Here is a 22,810-nt window from a genome sequence, read left to right as displayed (position 1 = left end):
ATAACCTTTTTTATTGGACTAACAGCATTTTGTAGAGAAGTTTCGGGATTCCTCCCTTTATCAAGTCCAAAGCAAATCTAATCTCACAAGGAGAAGACACAGGTTATATCTCACAAATATAACCCCTTTATATATATATATATATATATGATAACCCCTGTATATATATATAAATATGATAACCCCTGTATATATATATATATAAATATGATAACCCCTGTATATATATATATAAATATGATAACCCCTGTATATATATATATATATATATAAATATGATAACCCCTGTATATATATATAAATATGATAACCCCTGTATATATATATAAATATGATAACCCCTGTATATATATATATATAAATATGATAACCCCTGTATATATATATATAAATATGATAACCCCTGTATATATATATAAATATGATAACCCCTGTTTATATATATAAATATGATAACCCCTGTATATTTAAATATTTGTAACCTGTGTCTTCTCCTTGTGAGCTTAGATTTGCTTTGGACTTGATAAAGGGAGGAATCCAGAAACTTCTCTACAAAATTCTGTTAGTCCAATAAAAAAGGTTATTACAGGATACTGCAACATTTTAGGATTTGCATCACTGGACTAATATGGCTACTCAAATGTACTATATATAAATTATACATACACACACACACATATATATATATATATATATATATATATATATATATATATATATAGATCAGTAATCAAAATCATAAGTGTCATCCTTATCACTTGTACTTGAGTATGAGCTGAGAGTTATTAATATAACTGTGGTGTTGCTGCTTATTCATTGTCAGACTGCATATACTCTTGGGCTATGATCACCATCCCAATTAATATTGACACAGCTTATTTGTATCTTGCGGTGCTGTATTATCAGTGTTTGCTATTAACTACCCATCATCAGTGCAATAAGTCATTGTTGCTTGTATATAATCAATCTGTATTATGCTACTTTGCTCTATGTCAATGTCCTTTCCCTGATGATCCTGTACTAATTGGACAGGTGAAACGCGTTGGAATCGGGAATTTTGTGCTTGTATTGGTGATTTTATTATACCTGTGTGTTTCACGTTTTGTTTGGGCGTTTTTTTGGGGTATTGTGGAGCCCCGGGTGTATATCTGACCCTTTTTATTTTTCTCCCTCACTTAAGTTAGTGCAGGGACCGGTACCGTGGTTGAGGCCACCCTGTTAAGGAGGTAGGTTTATCAAAAGGCAGGGACAGAGGGACTGGCATCTTAAAGGAAAACTGACAGCTTTCTCCCCCCCCTGCACTAACCAGCAGTACTGGCTGGTAGTGCTGGGGACGCTGATCAGTTTGACTCCTTACCGTGCCCGAATCCGCAGCACCGTTCGGCCATAATCTTCTATTATTGGTATATTCACATGAGGTGCTAACTGGCATTCTGATGTCAGTGCCAAGCTCATCAATATTCCTCCTCTCCCTCTTCTCTCTGCTCTGTAATGAAGAGAGACAGCAGGAATATTGATGAGCTGGGCGGCGCTGCGCCCGGCACTGATGTCAGAGTGCCAGTTAGCACCTCATTTGAATATACCGATAATAGAAGATTAAGGCCGAGCGGCGCGGCAGATCCGGGCACGGTAAGGATCAAACTGATCAGCGTCCCCTGCACTACAAGCCAGTACCACTGGTTAGTGTGGGGGGAGAAAGCTGACAATTTTCCTTTAATGCTAGTGGGCACTAACCCCTTTCCTCTTTCCATCTAACCGTATATACATTCATGATATTTGAGTTCATTTTGAGATCAGCATCTTTATATAGATGATGACACTCTGTACCATCAGCTGTCACTCAGCTGTCACTTGTATTTCTTGACCATCAAGCTAATCTGGTATTACACCCCTGGGCTCCTAGGAATACATATTATTTGGTGTTGCACTTTTTCCACCCTTTTTTCATAATGTTTGTCATTTGGGATTTTTTTTTACATGACAATAAAGGTTATTGTTACGCCTAGCGCTCCGGGTCCCCGCTCCTCCCCGGAGCGCTCACGGCGTCTTTCTCCCTGCAGCTCCCCGGTCAGTCCCGCTGACCGGGAGCGCTGCACTGTCATGGCCGTTGGGGATGCGATTCGCACAGCGGGACGCGCCCGCTCGCGAATCGCATCCCAGGTCACTTACCCGTTCCCGTCCCCTGCTGTCATGTGCTGGCGCGCGCGGCTCCGCTCTCTAGGGCGCGCGCGCGCCAGCTCCCTGAGACTTAAAGGGCCAGTGCACCAATGATTGGTGCCTGGCCCAATTAGCTTAATTGGCTTCCACCTGGTCCCTGACTATATCTGACCTCCTCTCATGCACTCCCTTGCCGGATCTTGTTGCCCTTGTGCCTAGTGAAAGCGTTTTGTGTGTCTAAAGCCTGTGTACCAGAACTTCTGCTATCCACCCTGACTACGAACCTTGCCGCCTGCCCCCGACCTTCTGCTACGTCCGACCTTGCTTCTGTCTACTCCCTTGTACCTCGCCTATCATCAGCAGTCAGAGAGGTGAGCCGTTGCTAGTGGATACGACCTGGTCACTACCGCCGCAGCAAGACCATCCCGCTTTGCGGCGGGCTCTGGTGAAAACCAGTAGTGACTTAGAACCGGTCCACTAGCGCGGTCCTCGCCAATCCCTCTCTGGCACAGAGGATCCACTACCTGCCAGCCGGCATCGTGACAGTAGATCCGGCCATGGATCCCGCTGAGGTCCCTCTGCCTTATATCTCTGATATCACCACGGTGGTCGCCCAGCAATCCCGACAGATCGCCCATCTAACCCACCAGCTGTCGGAAATGTCCACCATTGTGCACCAACTTCAGTCGCAACTTCAGCAGCAATCATCTCCTCCGCCAGCTCCTGCACCCCTTCCGCAGCGAGTGGCCACTCCTAGCCTCCGCCTGTCCTTGCCGGACAAATTTAATGGGGACTCTAAGTTTTGCCGTGGCTTTCTTTCGCAATGTTCCCTGCACATGGAGATGATGTCGGACCAGTTTCCTACTGAAAGGTCTAAGGTGGCTTTCGTAGTCAGCCTTCTGTCTGGAAAAGCTCTGTCATGGGCCACACCGCTCTGGGACCGCAATGACCCCGTCACTGCCTCTGTACACTCCTTCTTCTCGGAAATTCGAAGTGTCTTTGAGGAACCTGCCCGAGCCTCTTCTGCTGAGACTGCCCTGCTGAACCTGGTCCAGGGTAATTCTTCCGTTGGCGAGTACGCCATACAATTCCGTACTCTTGCTTCTGAACTATCCTGGAATAATGAGGCCCTCTGCGCGACCTTTAAAAAAGGCCTATCCAGCAACATTAAAGATGTTCTGGCCGCACGAGAAACTCCTGCTAACCTGCATGAACTCATTCATCTAGCCACTCGCATTGACATGCGTTTTTCTGAGAGACATCAAGAGCTCCGCCAGGAAAAAGACTTAGATCTCTGGACACCTCTCCCACAGTCTCCACTGCAATCTGCGCCTAGGCCTCCCGCCGAGGAAGCCATGCAAGTGGATCGGTCTCGCCTGACCCTGGAAGAGAGGAATCGCCGTAAGGAAGAGAATCTTTGTCTGTACTGTGCCAGTACCGAACATTTTTTGGTGGATTGCCCTATCCGTCCTCCACGTCTGGGAAACGCACGCTCGCACCCAGCTCTCGTGGGTGTGGCGTCTCTTGATGCTAAGTCGGCTTCTCCACGTCTCACGGTGCCTGTACGGATTTCTACTTCAGCCAGCTCTTCCCTCTCAGCCGTGGCCTGCCTGGACTCTGGTGCCTCTGGGAATTTTATTCGGGAGTCCTTGGTGAATAAATTCCGCATTCCGGTGACCCGTCTTGTCAAGCCACTCCACATTTCCGCGGTCAACGGAGCCAGGTTGGATTGCACCGTGCGTTACCGCACGGAGCCCCTCCTAATGTGCATCGGACCTCATCACGAGAAAATTGAATTTTTGGTCCTTCCCAATTGCACTTCCGAAATTCTCCTTGGACTACCCTGGCTTCTACACCATTCCCCAAACCTGGACTGGTCCACTGGGGAGATCAAGAGTTGGGGTCCCTCTTGTTCCAAGGACTGCCTTAAACCGGTTCCCAGTACTCCCTGCCGTGACCCTGTGGTTCCTCCTGTATCCGGTCCCCCTAAGGTCGTTAGGGACTCTGCCTGCCACAGAAAATGCCTCTCCCCCCCTCCCAGTCCTCTCAGGCAAGCCTCGGTGCCTCCTCATGGCCCTCGTCCTGGTGTCACACTGCCCCGTGCCAGGCCTCGCCCTCTGCCCTCCCTCCCCATTCCCACTCCTGCTGTACTGCCTGCCATTGAGGAAACCATCCATTCCTTCCCGGTGTCCTCATCCCAGGGGAGGCAGTCACCGGACAAAAAAAAGGGGAGACCTAAGGGGGGGGGTACTGTTACGCCTAGCGCTCCGGGTCCCCGCTCCTCCCCGGAGCGCTCACGGCGTCTTTCTCCCTGCAGCTCCCCGGTCAGTCCCGCTGACCGGGAGCGCTGCACTGTCATGGCCGTTGGGGATGCGATTCGCACAGCGGGACGCGCCCGCTCGCGAATCGCATCCCAGGTCACTTACCCGTTCCCGTCCCCTGCTGTCATGTGCTGGCGCGCGCGGCTCCGCTCTCTAGGGCGCGCGCGCGCCAGCTCCCTGAGACTTAAAGGGCCAGTGCACCAATGATTGGTGCCTGGCCCAATTAGCTTAATTGGCTTCCACCTGGTCCCTGACTATATCTGACCTCCTCTCATGCACTCCCTTGCCGGATCTTGTTGCCCTTGTGCCTAGTGAAAGCGTTTTGTGTGTCTAAAGCCTGTGTACCAGAACTTCTGCTATCCACCCTGACTACGAACCTTGCCGCCTGCCCCCGACCTTCTGCTACGTCCGACCTTGCTTCTGTCTACTCCCTTGTACCTCGCCTATCATCAGCAGTCAGAGAGGTGAGCCGTTGCTAGTGGATACGACCTGGTCACTACCGCCGCAGCAAGACCATCCCGCTTTGCGGCGGGCTCTGGTGAAAACCAGTAGTGACTTAGAACCGGTCCACTAGCGCGGTCCTCGCCAATCCCTCTCTGGCACAGAGGATCCACTACCTGCCAGCCGGCATCATGACAGTTATGTTTTAAAGCCTATTATGGTTCATCAGGAGGATTTTTTCGGTGATGCTTAAGTACTGGAAGGGTAAAGATTTTTTAAAAGAAGTAATTTACAAATCTGTAAAAATGTACCCCTTTAAGATTGTGGGAAGTCCGACCGTTGGGGCTCCCTGCAACCTCCAGTATGGAGCCCGGCTCTCCCTGGAAGGGCACGCCAAACCCACTGCATAAATCTCTATTGGAGAGCCATACAGCTATCATCAGGCTCTCCCATAGAGATATATGGAAGGGGTGTGGTGGCTCCCGCTTCGGGTGAGGATCGTGACGCACCACTCCAGGGAGAGTCGGGGCTCCATATAGGAGCTTCCAGGGGGCCCCAGCTGTCAGATCCCCCACAATCTAAAACTTATAAGGGGACGATTAGTTTTGGCGCACACTTGCACCTTTCTCAGCTCCACATAAAGGGCAGAAAGCAGATCAAGAATTGAATCTCTTCCTTAGAGTTAAGCGTGTCTTGTTCTCTGTGGAGGAGACACAGAGACTCAACCACAGATTGATGAGCTGCAGGACTGAGGGGCCAAAGATGTCACCAGTAGAGGTGATCATCACTGTCTGGGTCCAAAAGACAGGGAAAGTGATGGCCTCTATTCAGAGATGTCACCTGTAGTCATTGAATGTCATTCTTGTTCTGCCTGTTGGTATCTGATCAGTAACCACATGGATACATTACCACTACTGTCTATAGGAAAAGATCAACAAGTATAAATGCTGAGGGCGGCATAAGATATAAATACAGCCGCGACCACAATGGGGAGAAGCCTGGGGAGGGTTTGTAACATTTCCTTAGAATTGACTATTCTACAGAGTCATTTCATCACTTTGTTTTGTCAGTGAGAGACCAATCAGTACGAGAGTCGACATCTCAGTCCTGAGGACATAAACCCTGCAGCCTCCAAGCTCCAAACAATCCCTGAGCACAGACATCACTGAGGAGCCTCCTGAGACCCCCAAAGACTTCACTGAGGAGCCTCCAGAGACCCCCAAAGACATCACTGAGGAGCCTCCAGAGACCCCCAAAGACTTCACTGAGGAGCCTCCAGAGACCCCCAAAGACTTCACTGAGGAGCCTCCTGAGACCCCCAAATACATCACTGAGGAGCCTCCGGAGACCCCCAAAGACATCACTGAGGAACCTGCAGAGTCCTCCAAAGACATCACTGAGGAGCCTCCAGAGACCCCCAAAGACTTCACTGAGGAGCCTCCAGAGACCCCCAAAGACATCACTGAGAAGCCTCCAGAGACCCCCAAATACATCACTGAGGAGCCTCCAGAGACCCCAAAGACATCACTGAGGAGCCTCCAGAGACCCCCAAAGACATCACTGAGGAACCTCCAGAGACCCCCAAAGACATCACTGAGGAACCTGCAGAGACCCCCAAAAACATCACTGAGGAGCCTCCAGAGACCCCCAAAGATATTACTGTGGAGCCTCCAGAGACCCCCAAAGATATTACTGTGAAGCCTCTAGAGAGCCTTCAGACACCCAAAGACATCTCAGGTGCAGTATGGATCATGTGACCTTAATAATTATTATACTACAGTAGAGTCAATGCTTTCAGTGTGTGTTATCTGTGGTTACATAGGACTGCAGGTAACATCTATACATTATCTGTACTCAGAGAGTTATCACTGTTATCTGTGGTGTTACATAGGACTGCAGGTCACATCTATACATTATCTGTACTCAGAGAGTTATCACTGTGTTATCTGTGGTGTTACATAGGACTGCAGGTCACATCTATACATTATCTGTACTCAGAGAGTTATCACTGTGTTATCTGTGGTTACATAGGACTGCAGGTAACATCTATACATTATCTGTACTCAGAGAGTTATCACTGTTATCTGTGGTGTTACATAGGACTGCAGGTCACATCTATACATTATCTGTACTCAGAGAGTTATCACTGTGTTATCTGTGGTGTTACATAGGACTGCAGGTAACATCTACTTCTTTAAGACTCTTCTCCAGAGGACACCACTCACACCAGGTCCTTGTACTCTCTCCACTACATTCCCACCACTACTCACTGTATCAGGCGTCACTATATGAAGCAGATATATTCGGCTCCCATGTATGTTTATCTATTCTTGTAGTTACAGACGAGGATGAGACACATGATCCTGGCCGCGCTCTGTATCTGGAGCTGTATAATGACTGTGACTCCACTGCTAACTGAGGAACAAGTGGCAAGAGTGACAGACTACATCCAGCAGCACTTCACTAAGTGAGTACATGTCTGGCCCTTTAATTTACATATAGCAACATTGGGTTCTCTACCTTAGCATCACAATGTCTCATTGCTACAATTGTCCATGTGGTCACATCTAAGACCAAACATGACCACAACATATCTGATCCGATGTACAATGCAAACTATTATGCTCAAATATCCAACAGAAAAATAGATATATCGATAAAAATGTATTTGCCTGTAGATAGTTGATGTTTAACATGATCACTTTACTCTTGACAAATTTACATACATCCTCTTGTTAGGATTCGGCTAGCTGGATGTGGATCCTCTGTGTCAGCGAGGGATTGGCGTGGACTGTGTCAGTGGACCGGTTCTAGGGTTGCTACTGGTTTTCACCAGAGCTCGCCGCAAAGCGGGATGGTTTTGCTGCGGCGGTAGCAACCAGGTCGTATCCACCTGCAACGGCTCAACCTCGCTGACTGCTGAGAAGGCGTGGGGCAGAAGGACTAGACAGAGGCGAGGTCAGACGTAGCAGAAGATCGGGGCAGGCGGCAGGGTTCGTAGTCAATGAGGATAGCAGGAGATCTGGAACACAGGCTTTGGACAACACTAAACGCTTTCACTGGCACAAGGCAACAAGATCCGGCAAGGAAGTGCAGGGGAAGTGAGGTAATATGGACAGGGAGCAGGTGGAAGCTAATTAGACTGATTGGGCCAGGCACCAATCACGGGTGCACTGGCCCTTTAAATTTTAGAGAGCTGGCGCAAGCGCCCTAGAGAGCGGAGCCGCGCGTGCCAGAACATGACAGCCGGGGACCGGGACGGGTAAGTGGCTTGGGATGCGATTCGCGAGCGGGTGCGTCCCGCTATGCGAATCGCATCCCCATCGCGAATGTCAGTGCAGCGCTCCCGGTCAGCGGGTCTGACCGGGGCGCTGCAGAGGGGAGAACGCCGCTAGCGCTCCCGGGAGGAGCAGGGACCCGGAGCGCTCGGCGTAACACCTCTATTTTAGTGACAGTTCATACTCTCTTAGTTGCTCAATAAGATAGGGTATATATGCACAGTCTTTACATGTTCGGGTGTATAAAGCGTGATCACAAGCTGAGTGTTCTTTCTACCCGGTGAGTACCGGCTGCTATCAATGTGATGTCTGGCATTTAACCCTCTAGATGCAGTGATCACAGCATCTAAAGGCTTAAATAACATGTGTCGGTGGGTTTGGAGCCTGATCTGGACCTCTACATCGCAGTGGAGCGGTCTTGATCAGTTAAAATGGCGACTGGGCAGCTTCTCCTTACCTAAATGCATCAAATCAAAGCTCTGGTAATACAATCTCAGGCGGATTGTATAAGCAAATCGCCGCCTGTACTGCAGTAGTAAACAGTCCCCTATGGAGACTAGATTATTGTGAAATATATGATTTAAAAAAATTAGAAAATATAAATATAATGCTATATATGTATAATGCTATACATTTAAAATATTTTATATATTTTATAAATATATAAAATGTATAGCATTGACACTTATCTCTTTGTGGCTAAATAATTTAGCAGCAATGCATAGGGAATACCATAGCGGGGCAGGGACTCCTGTTAACATTACAGGAGTCCCTGCTCCTCTTTTTCTTAGTGTCCTACACTAGGGTGTCATGGAAGCTAGGCACTGAGCACAAGGCAAATGATAACTTCAGCTCTGCACCCAGCCCAGTGAATGTGAACTGAGCATCAGACATATATTATAAACCTACTGCTCTGAAAACACCAGAGCAGGGACACTTGTCTTTGTACAGGAGTCCCTGCTCCTTTATTAATTTGGTCCAGCAAAATCATCAACTTCTCAGATTTGGGCAAGAGCCTTTTTTTATTCATTACACATTTGATTTGTTTAAATCCATTTGCTTATCTCTGGCACTGAGTCAGTGGTTTTCATGTTGGCTCAGTGGTCAGCACTGTTGTCTTAAAGCACTGTGATTCTGGGTTCAACCCCCACCAAGAGCAACATCTGTAACTAGCTTGTATCTTCTCTCTATATTTGTTTTGGTGTACTCCGGTTTCCTCCCATACTCCAAAAGCTTATTGTTGTGTGAACAGTGTACAATGCTATGGAATCTGTGTGCAATACAAATATAGAGTTATTATTAGTCACATAAGAGTTCAATAGAATCATTAATGGGAAGGAGTGTAATCATTTCCTAATGAACATAGACTGATCCTATTATCTATGGATGCATATGAATTTTTCTAATAATAATAATAATAAAAATAATAATAATAAACAGCTGTATATATGTATTTGTGTGACCTTTCTCACTGGTTCCACTCTTCCTTACTTGCAGGGACTTTAACTATCAATATTCTTACTTTGTCAAGTTCACCGAAGATGAATGCATCCGAGGGTTAACAAATGACGTCTTGCAGGAGGCCCTGGGAGGAGAAGACGCTAGCGCCATGTACCACGAAGTAGATGCTCATCTTATCTATAAAGGAAAAAGAATGGTTGTCACTTCTTACCTCAGATATAAAAAGAGCCACAAAAAACACAACTTACAGGCGGAGTATCGCTTGCTGGAGTCCGAACTTATTTCCCCGATCAGCACTCTCCTGACCGACGGGCTTTTCGCAGGTTGCAGCATATTTTTTTCTTTTTACTCCCCATGTACAACAAAGTGTTCCCTCCCCGACGGAAATTATAATATTGTAGACCAACTCGACACAATAAATGGACTCCCCAAAGACAGGGCCTTTGTTTTTGGGAAAGCGCTTTGGTACGATGCGGAGCGGCCGAGTAAGAGTAGGCAGGTCTGGGATTCCTGGAGATCATTGAATAGTCACACTCCTTTGTTTCGCTGTGCTGCAAATAACTGCATCCAATGCTTTAAAAATGGTGTCCATCAAAAGCAGTGTTATAATGTTTAGTCACATGATATTACAGAAATAGCTTTGTATATGGGAAAAAATAATTACGAAATTGCATTGAATCCAATCATATTCTCTCAATAAAGGCTATTTACGTATTCCAACCAGGGACCTGAGTCATCTTTTATTTTTCGCATATTGAAAGGAATTATCCAAAATGACAAAAATATATCTGTAATGTGAGGTATTCAACTTATCCTCATTCACTTAAATGAATCAGCTGCAGTACTACCCATGGACAGGTGTGGTGCTGTTTCTAGCTGAAAGTAGCCATAATATTCTGATCCTGGAAAATCCATTTAAGCAGAACTCATGCGTAACAATCTGAAAATCCAATCCTAAAGGGGTATTCCCATCTCATAAAAATGCCCCCTTCCTTTAGGATAGGGGATAACAAGCTGATTGGTCGGGGGTCCGAACCAAAGGGACCTCTATTGATCATGAGAATGGAGGTGAAATTTCATCAGAATAGACCACAATGTGAATATGTGGCCAGTGCTCCATTCCATCTCAAGTGCTGGGCTTGGCAATGCACGGACACCCCATAGAAAATGAATGGAGCACTGGCCACATATTTACAACGCAATCCTTTCATTGCAGGGACAATGTTCTCTTTATACTGGGCATCCATGGATGTCTCAGAGGTTGGACCCCCATTGATCAGCTTATCATCTCCTATCCTGTGGATAGGGAGTCATTTCTTCTACTAGAGACTCCCCACAGACAAGCCTTCGTGGGTATATCTTACATACAGGTATATGACTCTCTGGACTCCAAGTTTTCTACAGCAATCTAGCTTTTAACTTCTCAAGATGCCTGAAGAAGGGCTTTTCCCAAAACTTTACTATTCGATTGAATGATTGTAACGTAAAGAGTCCGGCTAACACTTCATGATGTAGGGCAGTCTAAAGGGCCACAGGTTGGAGGACACCAATTTAGAAAAAAAAATTTGAGGCCATTGTGCATAGACTTCATCTTTGGAAAGGAGGAATACCCCTGTCCCCTTCCCGACCCATGACATACATGTACGTCATGGGTCGGCTCCCATTCTATAACCCGGGGCCACGCCGTGGCCCCGCGTCATAGCGGGTTGGGCCCGGAACCTAGCAATTGCCGGGACCCATGGCTAATAGCGCACGGCACTGATCGCGGTGCCGCGCGCTATTAACCCTTTAGTCTAAAGTGAAAGTAAACTAATGACGATTAGCTCAGGGAGCTGTTCGGGATCGCCGCAGCAAAATAGCGGCATTCTGAACAGCTTACAAGACAGCCGGAGGGTCCCTATCTTCCTCCCTGCTGTCCGATCGCCGAATGACTGCTCAGTGCCTGAGATCCAGTGTGCCTGAGATCAGTGTGTGCAGTGTTATAGTCTCCTATGGGATAACAATGATCAGTATAGGAGATCAGTGTGTGCAGTGTTATAGGTCCCTATGGGAGCTATAACACTGCAAATAAAAGTGGGGAAAAAAAGTGAATAAACATCATTTAACCCCCTTCTCTAATAAAAGTTTGAATCACCCCCCCTTTTCCCATTTAAAAAAAAAAAAAGTCTAAATAAAAATAAACATATGTGGTATCACCGCGTGCAGAAATGTCTGAATTATAAAAATATATAATTAATTAAACAGCATGGTCAATGGCGTAGGCGCCAAAAAATTCCAAAGTCCAAAATAGCGTATTTTTGGTCACTTTTTATATCATGAAAAAAATGAATAAAAAGCGATCAAAAAGTCCGATCATTATAAAAATGGTACAGATAAGAACTTCAGATCACGACGCAAAAAATTAGCCCTCATACCGCCCCATATGCAGAAAAATGAAAACGTTATAGGGGTCAGAAGATGACAATTTTAAACGTATAAATTTTCCTGCATGTAGTTATGATTCTTTCCACAAAATCAAACCTATATAAGTAGGGTATAATTTTAATCGTATGAACCTACAGAATAAAGAGAAGGTGTCATTTGTACCGAAAAATGTACTGCTTAGAAACGGTAGCCCCCAAAAGTTACAAAATGGTGTTTTTTCTTCAATTTTGTCTCACAATGATTTTTGTTTCCGTTTCGCTGTAGAGTTTTGGGTAAAATGACTGATTTCATTACAAAGTAGAATTGGTGGCGCAAAAAATAAGCAATCATATGGATTTTTAGGTGCAAAATTGAAAGAGTTATGATTTTTTAAAGGTAAGGAGGAAAAAATGAAAGTGCAAAAACGGAAAAACCCCGGGTCATGAAGGGGTTAAGTTAGGAGAAACGAGGCCCATGAGAGCAGCTAAAAAGAACGAAAATGAACTTGTGAGAAAAGAAGCCCCTGCTTGCTTTTATAAATTTGGAGAGATAAAACAATGTAGTATCGGTCGATGGAAGCTCTGATCTGTATAACATGGATCAATCCTATGATCTTGTGGCAATGTGATATCTCTTTATAATTCCCTTCACAAGAAGCTCAGTCATTAACCCCTTAAAGGGGTACTCCGCTGCTCAGCATTTGGAACAAACTGTTCCGAACATTGGAGCCGGGAGCTTGTGACATCATAGCCCCACCCCCTCATGATGTCACGCCCTGCCCCCTCAATGCAAGTCTATGGGAGGGGGCATGACAGCCGCCACGCCCCCCCATAGACTTGCATTGATGGGACGGGGCGTGATGTCATGAAGGGGTGGAGATATGACGTCACGAGCTCCCAGCGCCGGCTTCAGTGTTCAGAACAGTTTGTTCCAAATGCTGAGCAGCGGAGTACCGTATCTTATCCCCTCCCTAAAAGAAAAGGGATAAGATGTCTGATCGCGGGGGTCCCTCTGCTGGTGCCCCTGGGATCTCCCTGCAGTACCCGACGTTCTAAACAAATGCCAGGTTCCTGCGGCAGTGGTCGTGACATCATGGCCACATCCCCCGTGACGTCTTGCCATGCCCCCTCCATTCATGTCTATTGGAGGGGGGCATCGTCAGGACATCCCGATCACGGCCCCAGCTCCAAGCATTCTAAACAGAATGTTCAGAATGCTGGAGCACCGGAATATCTCTTTAAACACATCACCAAAATTTGCATATCTGACCTGTGTCACTTTATGCATTAATAATTCTGAGATGTTTTTACTTATTAATCTGATTCTGAGATGTTTTTTCATGAATTATTTTACTTTAAGAAAGTGGCAAACTTTTGTCCATATTTGCATAATTTCTTTGTGAAAAAATGAAAAAATGTCATGAAAAAATTAGCATTTTTCTACATGAAATGCTCTGCTTTTAACCCCTTAACGACATCGGATGTAAATGTCCGTGATGGGGAGGTAGTACTTAACGCACCATGACATACATTTATGTCATGAACATGACCGCGAACAACGGACTATGGGGACATAAAAAGTGTGAAAAGAAAAGTAAAAAAATTTGAAAAAACCCTTCCCCAAATAAAAATGTAAAACATCCCCTTTTCCCATTTTACCTCCAAAAAGCGTAAAAAAGAATTAATAACCATGTTTAGTATCAAAGCATGCGTAAATGTCTGAACTATCAAAATATAATGTTAATTATACCAGATGGTGAAAGGCGTAAACGTAAAAAAAAAAAAGACCAAAATTGCTGCTTTTTTGTCACATCATATTCAAAATAAAATTTATAAGAAATTTATTAAAAGTTTTATATATGCAAATGTCTTATAATTAAAAAGTACAGATAATGGCTCAAAAAATGAGCCCTCATACTGCCGCTTATACGGAAAAACAAAAAAGGTATAGGTCATCAAATTAGAGGGATTTAAAACGTACTAATTTGGTTAAAAAGTTTGAGATTTTTTTAAAGTGGTACAATAATAGAAAAGTATATAATTATGGGGATCATTTTAATTGTATTGGCTCACAGAATAACGATAACATGTCCTTTTTAATGTAAATTGTACAGCGTGAAAACGAAACCTTCCAAATTTTTCTAAATTGCGGTTTTCTCTTCAATTTCCCACACAAATAATATTTATTTGGTTGCGCCATACACTTTATGGTAAAATGAGAGGTGTCATTACAAAGGACAACTGGTCATGCAAAAAACAAGCCCACATAATCGTCTGTGGATGAAAATATAAGAGTTAGGATTTTTAAAAGGCGAGGAGAAAAAAACTGAAATGAAAAAATAAAATTTATGTGATCCTTAACCCCTACAGGACCCATGACGTAACGGTACGTCCCGACACCCTGGGTCTTAAGGGCCAAGGACGTACATTTACGTCATGGGCAGTTCTGGTCCCCGCCGTGCGCTGGGCGGGGATCGGACCGGGATGCCTGCTGAAATCATTCAGCAGACATCCCATGCAAATGCCCAGGGGGGTCATTAGACCCCCCCAATTCGGCGATCGCCGCAAATCGCATGTGAATTCACACATGCGATTTGCGGCTATTCCGGCGATGTGGGTCACGTGCGACCCGCTGACCCGGAGATACAAGGTGATCGGGGGTGTATGATACACCCCCTATCACCCACTGTATCCATGGGGAGGTGGCGAAATTTCGCCACCCCCCCAGGATCGCTGCTATTGGCTGGACGATCGTCCAACCAATAGCAGCCGGCAGGGGAGGGGTTAACAGCATCTTCCCGCAGCTCCCGCCGCTGGCTTAGTTCAGTCAGCGGTCAGAGCTGCTGGAGGAAGACCGGGACCCCCCCTCTGCCGAGATCGGATCCCCCAGAGAAGAAGAGAAGCCCCCCATAGATCAGGGAAAGCATACAGCCCAGGGAAAGGTAGGGTAAATAGTAAAAAATAAAGTAAAAAAAATGTTTTAAAAAAATTCCCCCCCCCTGACCCCCTAATAGGTCCCCAAGGGTCTTCTGCAGTTTTTCAATGTGACCCAGGCCCTATTAGGGGTTCAGGGCGCAGCATTAGACCCCCCATTTTTTTTTGGGCTGCAGCATTTCCCCCCTCCCCCATATAACGGTGTGTGATTTCTAATCACACACCGTTATATATAGTATACACCAAGCACACACACAGTACATAACCCCCCCCCCCACACACACACACTACCCTCCCCCCCGCCACCGTAGAAAAAAGGCAATGGCTCGCCGGGCATTTTCGGTAGCGGAGGCATACGCTTTTCTTGCCTCCGACTCCGAATCTGTCAGTGAGGACGATGAAGATCCAACATTTCTGTGTTCTTCATTGTTCTCCTCCTCATCTAGTACTGATGATGAGCCCCCTGCACGGCGGCGGAGACGCCGCCAGACGAGGCCATGCACCCCCCATGATAGTGGCCCAGTGGCCGGCACTAGTGCGAGTGGTGATGCCGCTCGTACTAGTAGTCCGACACCCCCAGACAAGTTTACCGGAGCCCTCTTCCGGTGAACCTGTCTGGAGACCCCCAGAGGATTATCAGCCACGGGTTCCGGAGTTTGTTGGCGACTCCAGAATACGGATTGACAATTCTGGATTCACTGAAATTGACTATTTCAGTTATTTTTTCAGTGACAGTTTTGTCAATCACATGGTGGAGAAGACGAATCTGTACGCCAGGCAGTTCATCGCCCACCACCCTGATTCTGTTTTGGCCAGGTCCAATAAATGGTGCGCCATTGATGCAGCAGAAATGAGGACATTTTGGGGCCTCTTGCTGCATATGGGCCTTGTCAAAAAACCAAGTGTCAGACAGTACTGGAGCGGGGACATCCTCTACCAGAACCCGCTTTACAGTATGGTCATGACACGGAGGCGGTTCGAGGCCATTTGGAAATGCCTGCATTATGCAGATAATGCGGCATGTCCACCCCGAGGTGATCCCACCTATGACCGGCCTTACAAAGTGAGGCCGGTCATCGATCACTTAGGGGCCAAATTTTTGGAGGCCTATGTACCCCTCAGGGAGCTCTCGGTTGATGAGTCTCTTATCAGTTTTAAGGGGAGACTCATCTTCTGCCAGTATATTCCCTCGAAGCGGGCGCGGTATGCCGTGAAGCTCTATAAACTTTGTGAGAGTACCTCCGGGTACACTCTCAAGTTTAGATTGTATGAGGGACGAGATTCCCGTATTGAACCCTCAGATTGTTCCCCCACTCTGGGTGTTAGCGGGAAAATTGTTTGGGAGCTTGTGCACCCATTGCTGGATAAGGGTTACCACGTGTACGTGGAAAACTTTTATACCAGCATCTCTCTCTTCACATCCCTTGCCGCCAGATCCACGTCCGCTTGTGGGACCGTGCGGAAAAACCAGAGAGGCCTCCCTCTAAATTTTGTTAAGACATCTATTCCCAAGGGTGAGTCCCGTGCCCTTGCCCATGAAAACCTGTTGTTGGAAGTATAAGGATAAGAGGGATGTCCTTATGCTTACTACTATTCATGGCAACGGCAGCTCACCAGTCCCTGTGCGAGGTACCACAACACCGGTCCTCAAGCCCGATTGTATTCTGGACTACAATCGGTATATGAGGGGAGTTGATATTTCTGATCAAGTCCTCAAGCCATATAACGCCATGCGGAAAACACGGGTATGGTACAAAAAAGTTGCGGTCTACTTGATAAAGGTTGCCATGTACAACTCTTTTGTACTGTCCCAGTATGCTGGCAACACAGGGACATTCCTCCAGTTCCAAGAAGAAGTCCTAAAGGTCCTGATCTTTGGTGACCAGGAAAGAGCAGGCCGGACTTCCCAAAGAACTGAAGTAATAGGTGCCAGGATCGTCCCAGGCCAACACTTTCCAGGTGAGGTCCACTTTCCAGGTGAGGTCCCCCACACTGGAAAGAAGGGACGATCCCAGAAAAAATGCAGAGTGTGTAACAGGAGGGGGATTCGGAAGGACACCACCACTCAATGTGACACTTGCTCCGATCATCCGGGCCTCTGCATTAAAAACTGCTTCAGGGAGTATCACACTTCCATGCAGTACTACATTTTCCCTTTTCATTTTAATCTTCCATAATTTGACCCCAATGTACCAAGTCCAGAACACATTCCAAATTTTAACATCATAAAACCACTAAATTGCCCCAAGAAAACTCATAAAAAAAAAAAAAAAACTGATAAGACCTCTGGGGGTATTTTTTTCTCTGGGTCATGGGTCACTTAGTTACTATCATCGTTGCCTCAAATGCGCAGCGCTCTCTCCACCTGAGCGGGGTGCGCATTTGAGGCAACAAGTTAGGGACGGCCACACATATCACATTCCAGAATGATGATTCAGAGCATAGGGTTTGGGGCGGGCATATTTTTTTGTTTTGGCTATGCTCTGGGTCATCATTCTGGGAACATAATCTGTTTTATAATTTTATGTCCCACTGTACCCCATTTTAGTTACTTAGTGTACCCCAGTTATTTACCCCATGTAATGCCCCTTGAGGGGGGGTCCCACTGTTCTGGCTCCATAGGAGAAAGCCAAAGCTCAAGGACCCTGACTGATCTCCGGCACCTCTGAGACCGGTGTGCACGCTGTATACGCCCAGACTTGATGTATGTACTTACTCCACTTACACATTTACAACGACATTTTCTCCTTTTACCACTTGTGAAAATGAAAAATTTCATTTTCACATCTCACTTCATGAATATTTATCAAACACCTGTGGGGTGTTAAGGCTCTCTGTACCCCTTGTTATGTTCCTTGAGGGGTGCAGTTTCCAAAATAGTATGTCATGTGTTTTTTTTTTTTGCTGTTCTGGCACCATAGGGGCTTCCTAAATGCGACATGTGCCCCCCATTTCAGCAACATTTGCAAATGTGACTCCTTCTCTTCTGAGCATTGTAGTTCACCCGTAGTGCACTTCAGGTCAACTTATGGAGTACTTCCATACTCAGAAGAGATGGGGTTACAAATTTTGGGGGGTATTTTCTGCTATTAACCCTTGCAAAAATGTGAAATTTGGGGGGAAACACACATTTTAGTGGATTTTTTTTTTTTTTTTACATATGCAAAAGTCGTGAAACCCCTGTGGGGTATTAAGGCTCACTTTATTCCTTGTTACATTCCTCAAGGGGTCTAGTTTCTAAAATGGTATGCCATGTGTTTTTTTTTTTTTTTGCTGTTCTGGCACCATAGGGGCTTCCTAAATGCGACATTCCCCTCGAGCAAAATTTGCTCTCAAAAAGACAAATATAACTCCTTCTCTTCTGAGCATTGTAGTTCGCCCGTAGTGCACTTCAGGCCAACTGATGGGGTACCTCCATACTCAGAAGAGATGGGGTTACAAATTTTGGGGGGTATTTTCTGTTATTAACCCTTGCAAAAATTTGAAATTTGGGGGGAAACACATTTTAGTGAAATTTTATTTTTATTTTTTACATATGCAAAAGTCGTGAAACCCCTGTGGGGTATGAAGGCTCACTTAATTGCTTGTTACGTTCCTCAAGGGGTCTAGTTTCCAAAATGGTATGCCATGTGGGGTTTTGTTGCTGTTCTGGCACCATAGGGGCTTCCTAAATGCGACATGCCCCCCAAAAAACATTTCAGAAAAACGTACTCTCCAAAATCCCCTTGTCGCTCCTTCGCTTCTGAGCCCTCTACTGCGCCCGCCAAAACTTGACATAGACATATGAGGTATGTGCTTACTCGAGAGAAATTGGGCTACAAATATAAGTATACATTTTCTCCTTTTACCCCTTGTAAAAATTCAAAAATTGGGTCTACAAGAACATGCGAGTGTAAAAAATTAAGATTGTGAATTTTCTCCTTCACTTTACTGCCATTCCTGTGAAACACCTAAAGGGTTAAAACGCTGACTGAATGTCATTTTGAATACTTTGGGGGTTGCAGTTTTTATAATGGGGTAATTTGTGGGGTATTTCTAATATGAAGACCCTTCAAATCCACTTCAATCCTGAACTGGTCCCTGAAAAATAGTGAGTTTGAAAATTTTGTGAAAAATCGGAAAATTGCTGCTGAACTTTGAAGCCCTCTGGTGTCTTCCAAAATTAAAACTCATAAATGTTATGATGCAAACATAAAGTAGACATATTGTATATGTGAATAAATTGTTTTTTATTTGGAATATTCATTTCCCTTACAAGCAGAGAGCTTCAACGTTAGAAAAATGCTAAATTTTCAATTTTTTCATAAAATTTTGGGATTTTTCACCAAGAAAGGATGCAAGTATCGACAAAAATTTACCACCATGTTAAAGTAGAATATGTCACGAAAAAACATTCTCGGAATCAGAATGATAACTAAAAGCATTCCAGAGTTATTAATGTTTAAAATGACAGTGATCAGATGTTCAAAAAATGCTCTGGTCCTAAGGTGTAAAATGGCCTGGTCCTTAAGGGGTTAAAGGGGCACTCCCCTGTAAAACTTTTTTTTTTTAATCAACTGGTGCCAGAAAGTTAAACAGATTTGTATATAACTTCTATTAAAAAATCTTAATCCTTCATGTACTTATCAACTGCTATATGCTCCACAGAAGTTATTTTCTTTTTGAATTTCTTTATTTATTTTCTGTCGGACCACAATGCTCTCTGCTGACACCTCTGTCCATTTTAGGAACTGTCCAGAGTACAAGCAAATCCCCATAGCAAATCTATCCTGCTCCGGACAGATACTAAAATGGACAGAGGTGTCAGCATAGAGCACTGTGGTCAGACAGAAAGGAAATTCAAAGAGAAAATAACTTCCTGTGGAGCATACAACAGCTGATAAGTAGAGGAAGGATTAGATAGAAGGATAGAAAGGCAACAGTTAGAAAGAAGGATAGAAAGGCAAAATTTCAGGGGAGTACCCCTTTAACCCCTTAAGGACTCAGCCCATTTTGGCCTTAATGACTCAGACAATTAAATTTTTATGTTTTCATTTTTTCCTCCTCGCCTTCTAAAAATCATAACTCTTTTATATTTTCATCCACAGACTAGTATAAGGACTTGTTTTTTGCGCGACCAGTTGTCCTTTGTAATGACATCACTCATTATATCATAAAATGTATGGCACAACCAAAAAACACTATTTTTGTGGGGAAATTAAAACGAAAAACGCAATTTTGCTAATTTTGGAAAATTTTGTTTTCACGCCGTACAATTTATGGTAAAAATGACATGTGTTCTTTATTCTGAGGGTCAATACGATTAAAATGATACCCATTATTATATACTTTTATATTATTGTTGCGCTTAAAAAAAATCACAAACTTTTAAACCAAATTAGTACGTTTATAATCCCTTTATTTTGATGACCTCTAACTTTTTTATTTTTCCATATAAGTGGCGGTATGGGGGCTCATTTTTTGCGCCATGATCTGTACTTTTTTTGATACCACATTTGCTTATAAAAAAACTTTTAATACATTTTTAATAATTTTTTTTAAATTAAATGTATTAAAAAAGTAGGAATTTTGGACTTTTTTTTTTTTTTTTCGTTCACGCCGTTCACCGTACGGGATCATTAACATTTTATTTTAATAGTTCGGACATTTACGCACGCGGCGATACCAAATATGTCTATAAAAAATGTTTTTTACGCTTTTTGGGGGTAAAATAGGAAAAAACGGACGTTTTACTTTTTTATTGGGGGAGGGGATTTTTCACTTTTTTTTACTTTTACTTTTACATTTTTTAAAAAATTTTTTTACACTTGAATAGTCCCCATAGGGGACTATTCATAGCAATACCATGATTTCTAATACTGATCTGTTCTATGTATAGGACATAGAACAGATCAGTGTTATCGGTCATCTTCGGCTCTGGTCTGCTCGATCACAGACCAGAGCAGGAGACGCCGGGAGCTGCACGGAGGAAGGAGAGGGGACCTCCGTGCGGCGTTATGAATGATCGGATCCCCGCAGCAGTGCTGCGGGCGATCCGATCGTTCATTTTAATCGCGAACTGCCGCAGATGACGGGATCTGTATTGATCCCGGCACCTGAGGGGTTAATGGCGGACGCCCGCGAGATCGCGGGCGTCGGCCATTGCCGGCAGGTCCCTGGCTGCGATCAGCAGCCGGGATCAGCCGCGCATGACATGGGCATCGCTCCGATGCCCGCGGTTATGCACAGGACGTAAATGTACGTCCTGGTGCGTTAAGTACCACCTCGCCAGGACGTACATTTACGTCCTGCGTCCTTAAGGGGTTAAGACAAAAAAGGGCTTGGTCCATAAGGGGTTAAATGGGTTATCCAGGAAAAAACTTTTTTTTATATATCAACTGTCTCCAGAAAGTTGAGTTGTTCTTTTCTGTCTAAGTGCTCTCTGATGATACCTGTCTCGGGAACTGTCCAGAATAGAAGCAAATCCCCATAGCAAACTTCTTCTACTCTGTGCAGTTCCCGAGACAAGCAGAGATGTCAGCAGAGAGCACTGTTGCAAGACAGAAAAGAACAAATCAACTTCAGCAGCTGATAATTATTGGAAGGATTAACATTTTTTAATAGAAGTAATTTACAAATCTGTTTAACTTTCTGGAGCCCGTTGATAGGGACATAATTAAGACATAATGGGCACCGAACAAACTGCAAGATTATTTTAGACTCTGAATAAGCCCTAAAAATCCTTTGTCATGCACTTATTATTTCCTAAAATTCCCTTCACACAGAAGCTGCTGCTTATACCCCTCTATACATAGACTGCTGATTATACCCCTCTATACATAGACTGCTGATTATACCCCTCTATACATAGACTGCTGATTATACCCCTCTATACATAGACTGCTGATTATACCCCTCTATACATAGACTGCTGATTATACCCCTCTATACATAGACTGCTGATTATACCCCTCTATACATAGACTGCTGATTATACCCCTCTATACATAGACTGCTGATTATACCCCTCTATACATAGACTGCTGATTATACCCCTCTATACATAGACTGCTGATTATACCCCTCTATACATAGACTGCTGATTATACCCCTCTATACATAGACTGCTGATTATACCCCTCTATACATAGACTGCTGATTATACCCCTCTATACATAGACTGCTGATTATACCCCTCTATACATAGACTGCTGATTATACCCCTCTATACATAGACTGCTGATTATACCCCTCTATACATAGACTGCTGATTATACCCCTCTATACATAGACTGCTGATTATACCCCTCTATACATAGACTGCTGATTATACCCCTCTATACATAGACTGCTGATTATACCCCTCTTTACATAGACTGCTGATTATACCACTCTATACATAGACTGCTGATTATACCCCTCTATACATAGACTGCTGTTTATACCCCTCTATACATAGACTGCTGATTATACCCCTCTATACATAGACTGCTGATTATACCCCTCTATACATAGACTGCTGATTATACCCCTCTATACATAGACTGCTGATTATACCCCTCTATACAGACTGCTGATTATACCCCTCTTTACATAGACTGCTGATTATACCCCTCTATACATAGACTGCTGATTATACCCCTCTATCCATAGACTGCTGATTATACCCCTCTATACATAGACTGCTGATTATACCCCTCTATACATAGACTGCTGATTATACCCCTCTATACATAGACTGCTGATTATACCCCTCTATACATAGACTGCTGATTATACCCCTCTATACATAGACTGCTGATTATACCCCTCTATACATAGACTGCTGATTATACCC

The 22,810-nt window shown here is 44.6% G+C and overlaps 1 protein-coding gene across 1 annotated transcript; it reads left to right on the top strand.

Moving 5' to 3' along the window:
- The first annotated feature begins 6,565 nt into the window (after nt 1–6,565).
- LOC130360491 (uncharacterized) lies at nt 6,566–10,354 on the top strand. Its single transcript, XM_056562983.1, has 3 exons — nt 6,566–6,656; nt 7,256–7,386; nt 9,695–10,354. The coding sequence occupies exons 2-3, from the start codon at nt 7,268–7,270 to the stop codon at nt 10,272–10,274; spliced, it is 699 nt and encodes a 232-aa protein (XP_056418958.1). The 5' UTR covers nt 6,566–6,656; nt 7,256–7,267; the 3' UTR covers nt 10,275–10,354.
- Nucleotides 10,355–22,810: the final 12,456 nt, after the last annotated feature.

This window comes from Hyla sarda, chromosome 3 (assembly GCF_029499605.1).
Source record: "Hyla sarda isolate aHylSar1 chromosome 3, aHylSar1.hap1, whole genome shotgun sequence".
Lineage (NCBI taxonomy): Eukaryota > Metazoa > Chordata > Amphibia > Anura > Hylidae > Hyla > Hyla sarda.
Note: the sequence above shows the minus strand (reverse complement) of the source record. Positions and strands in the feature narration are given on the sequence as shown.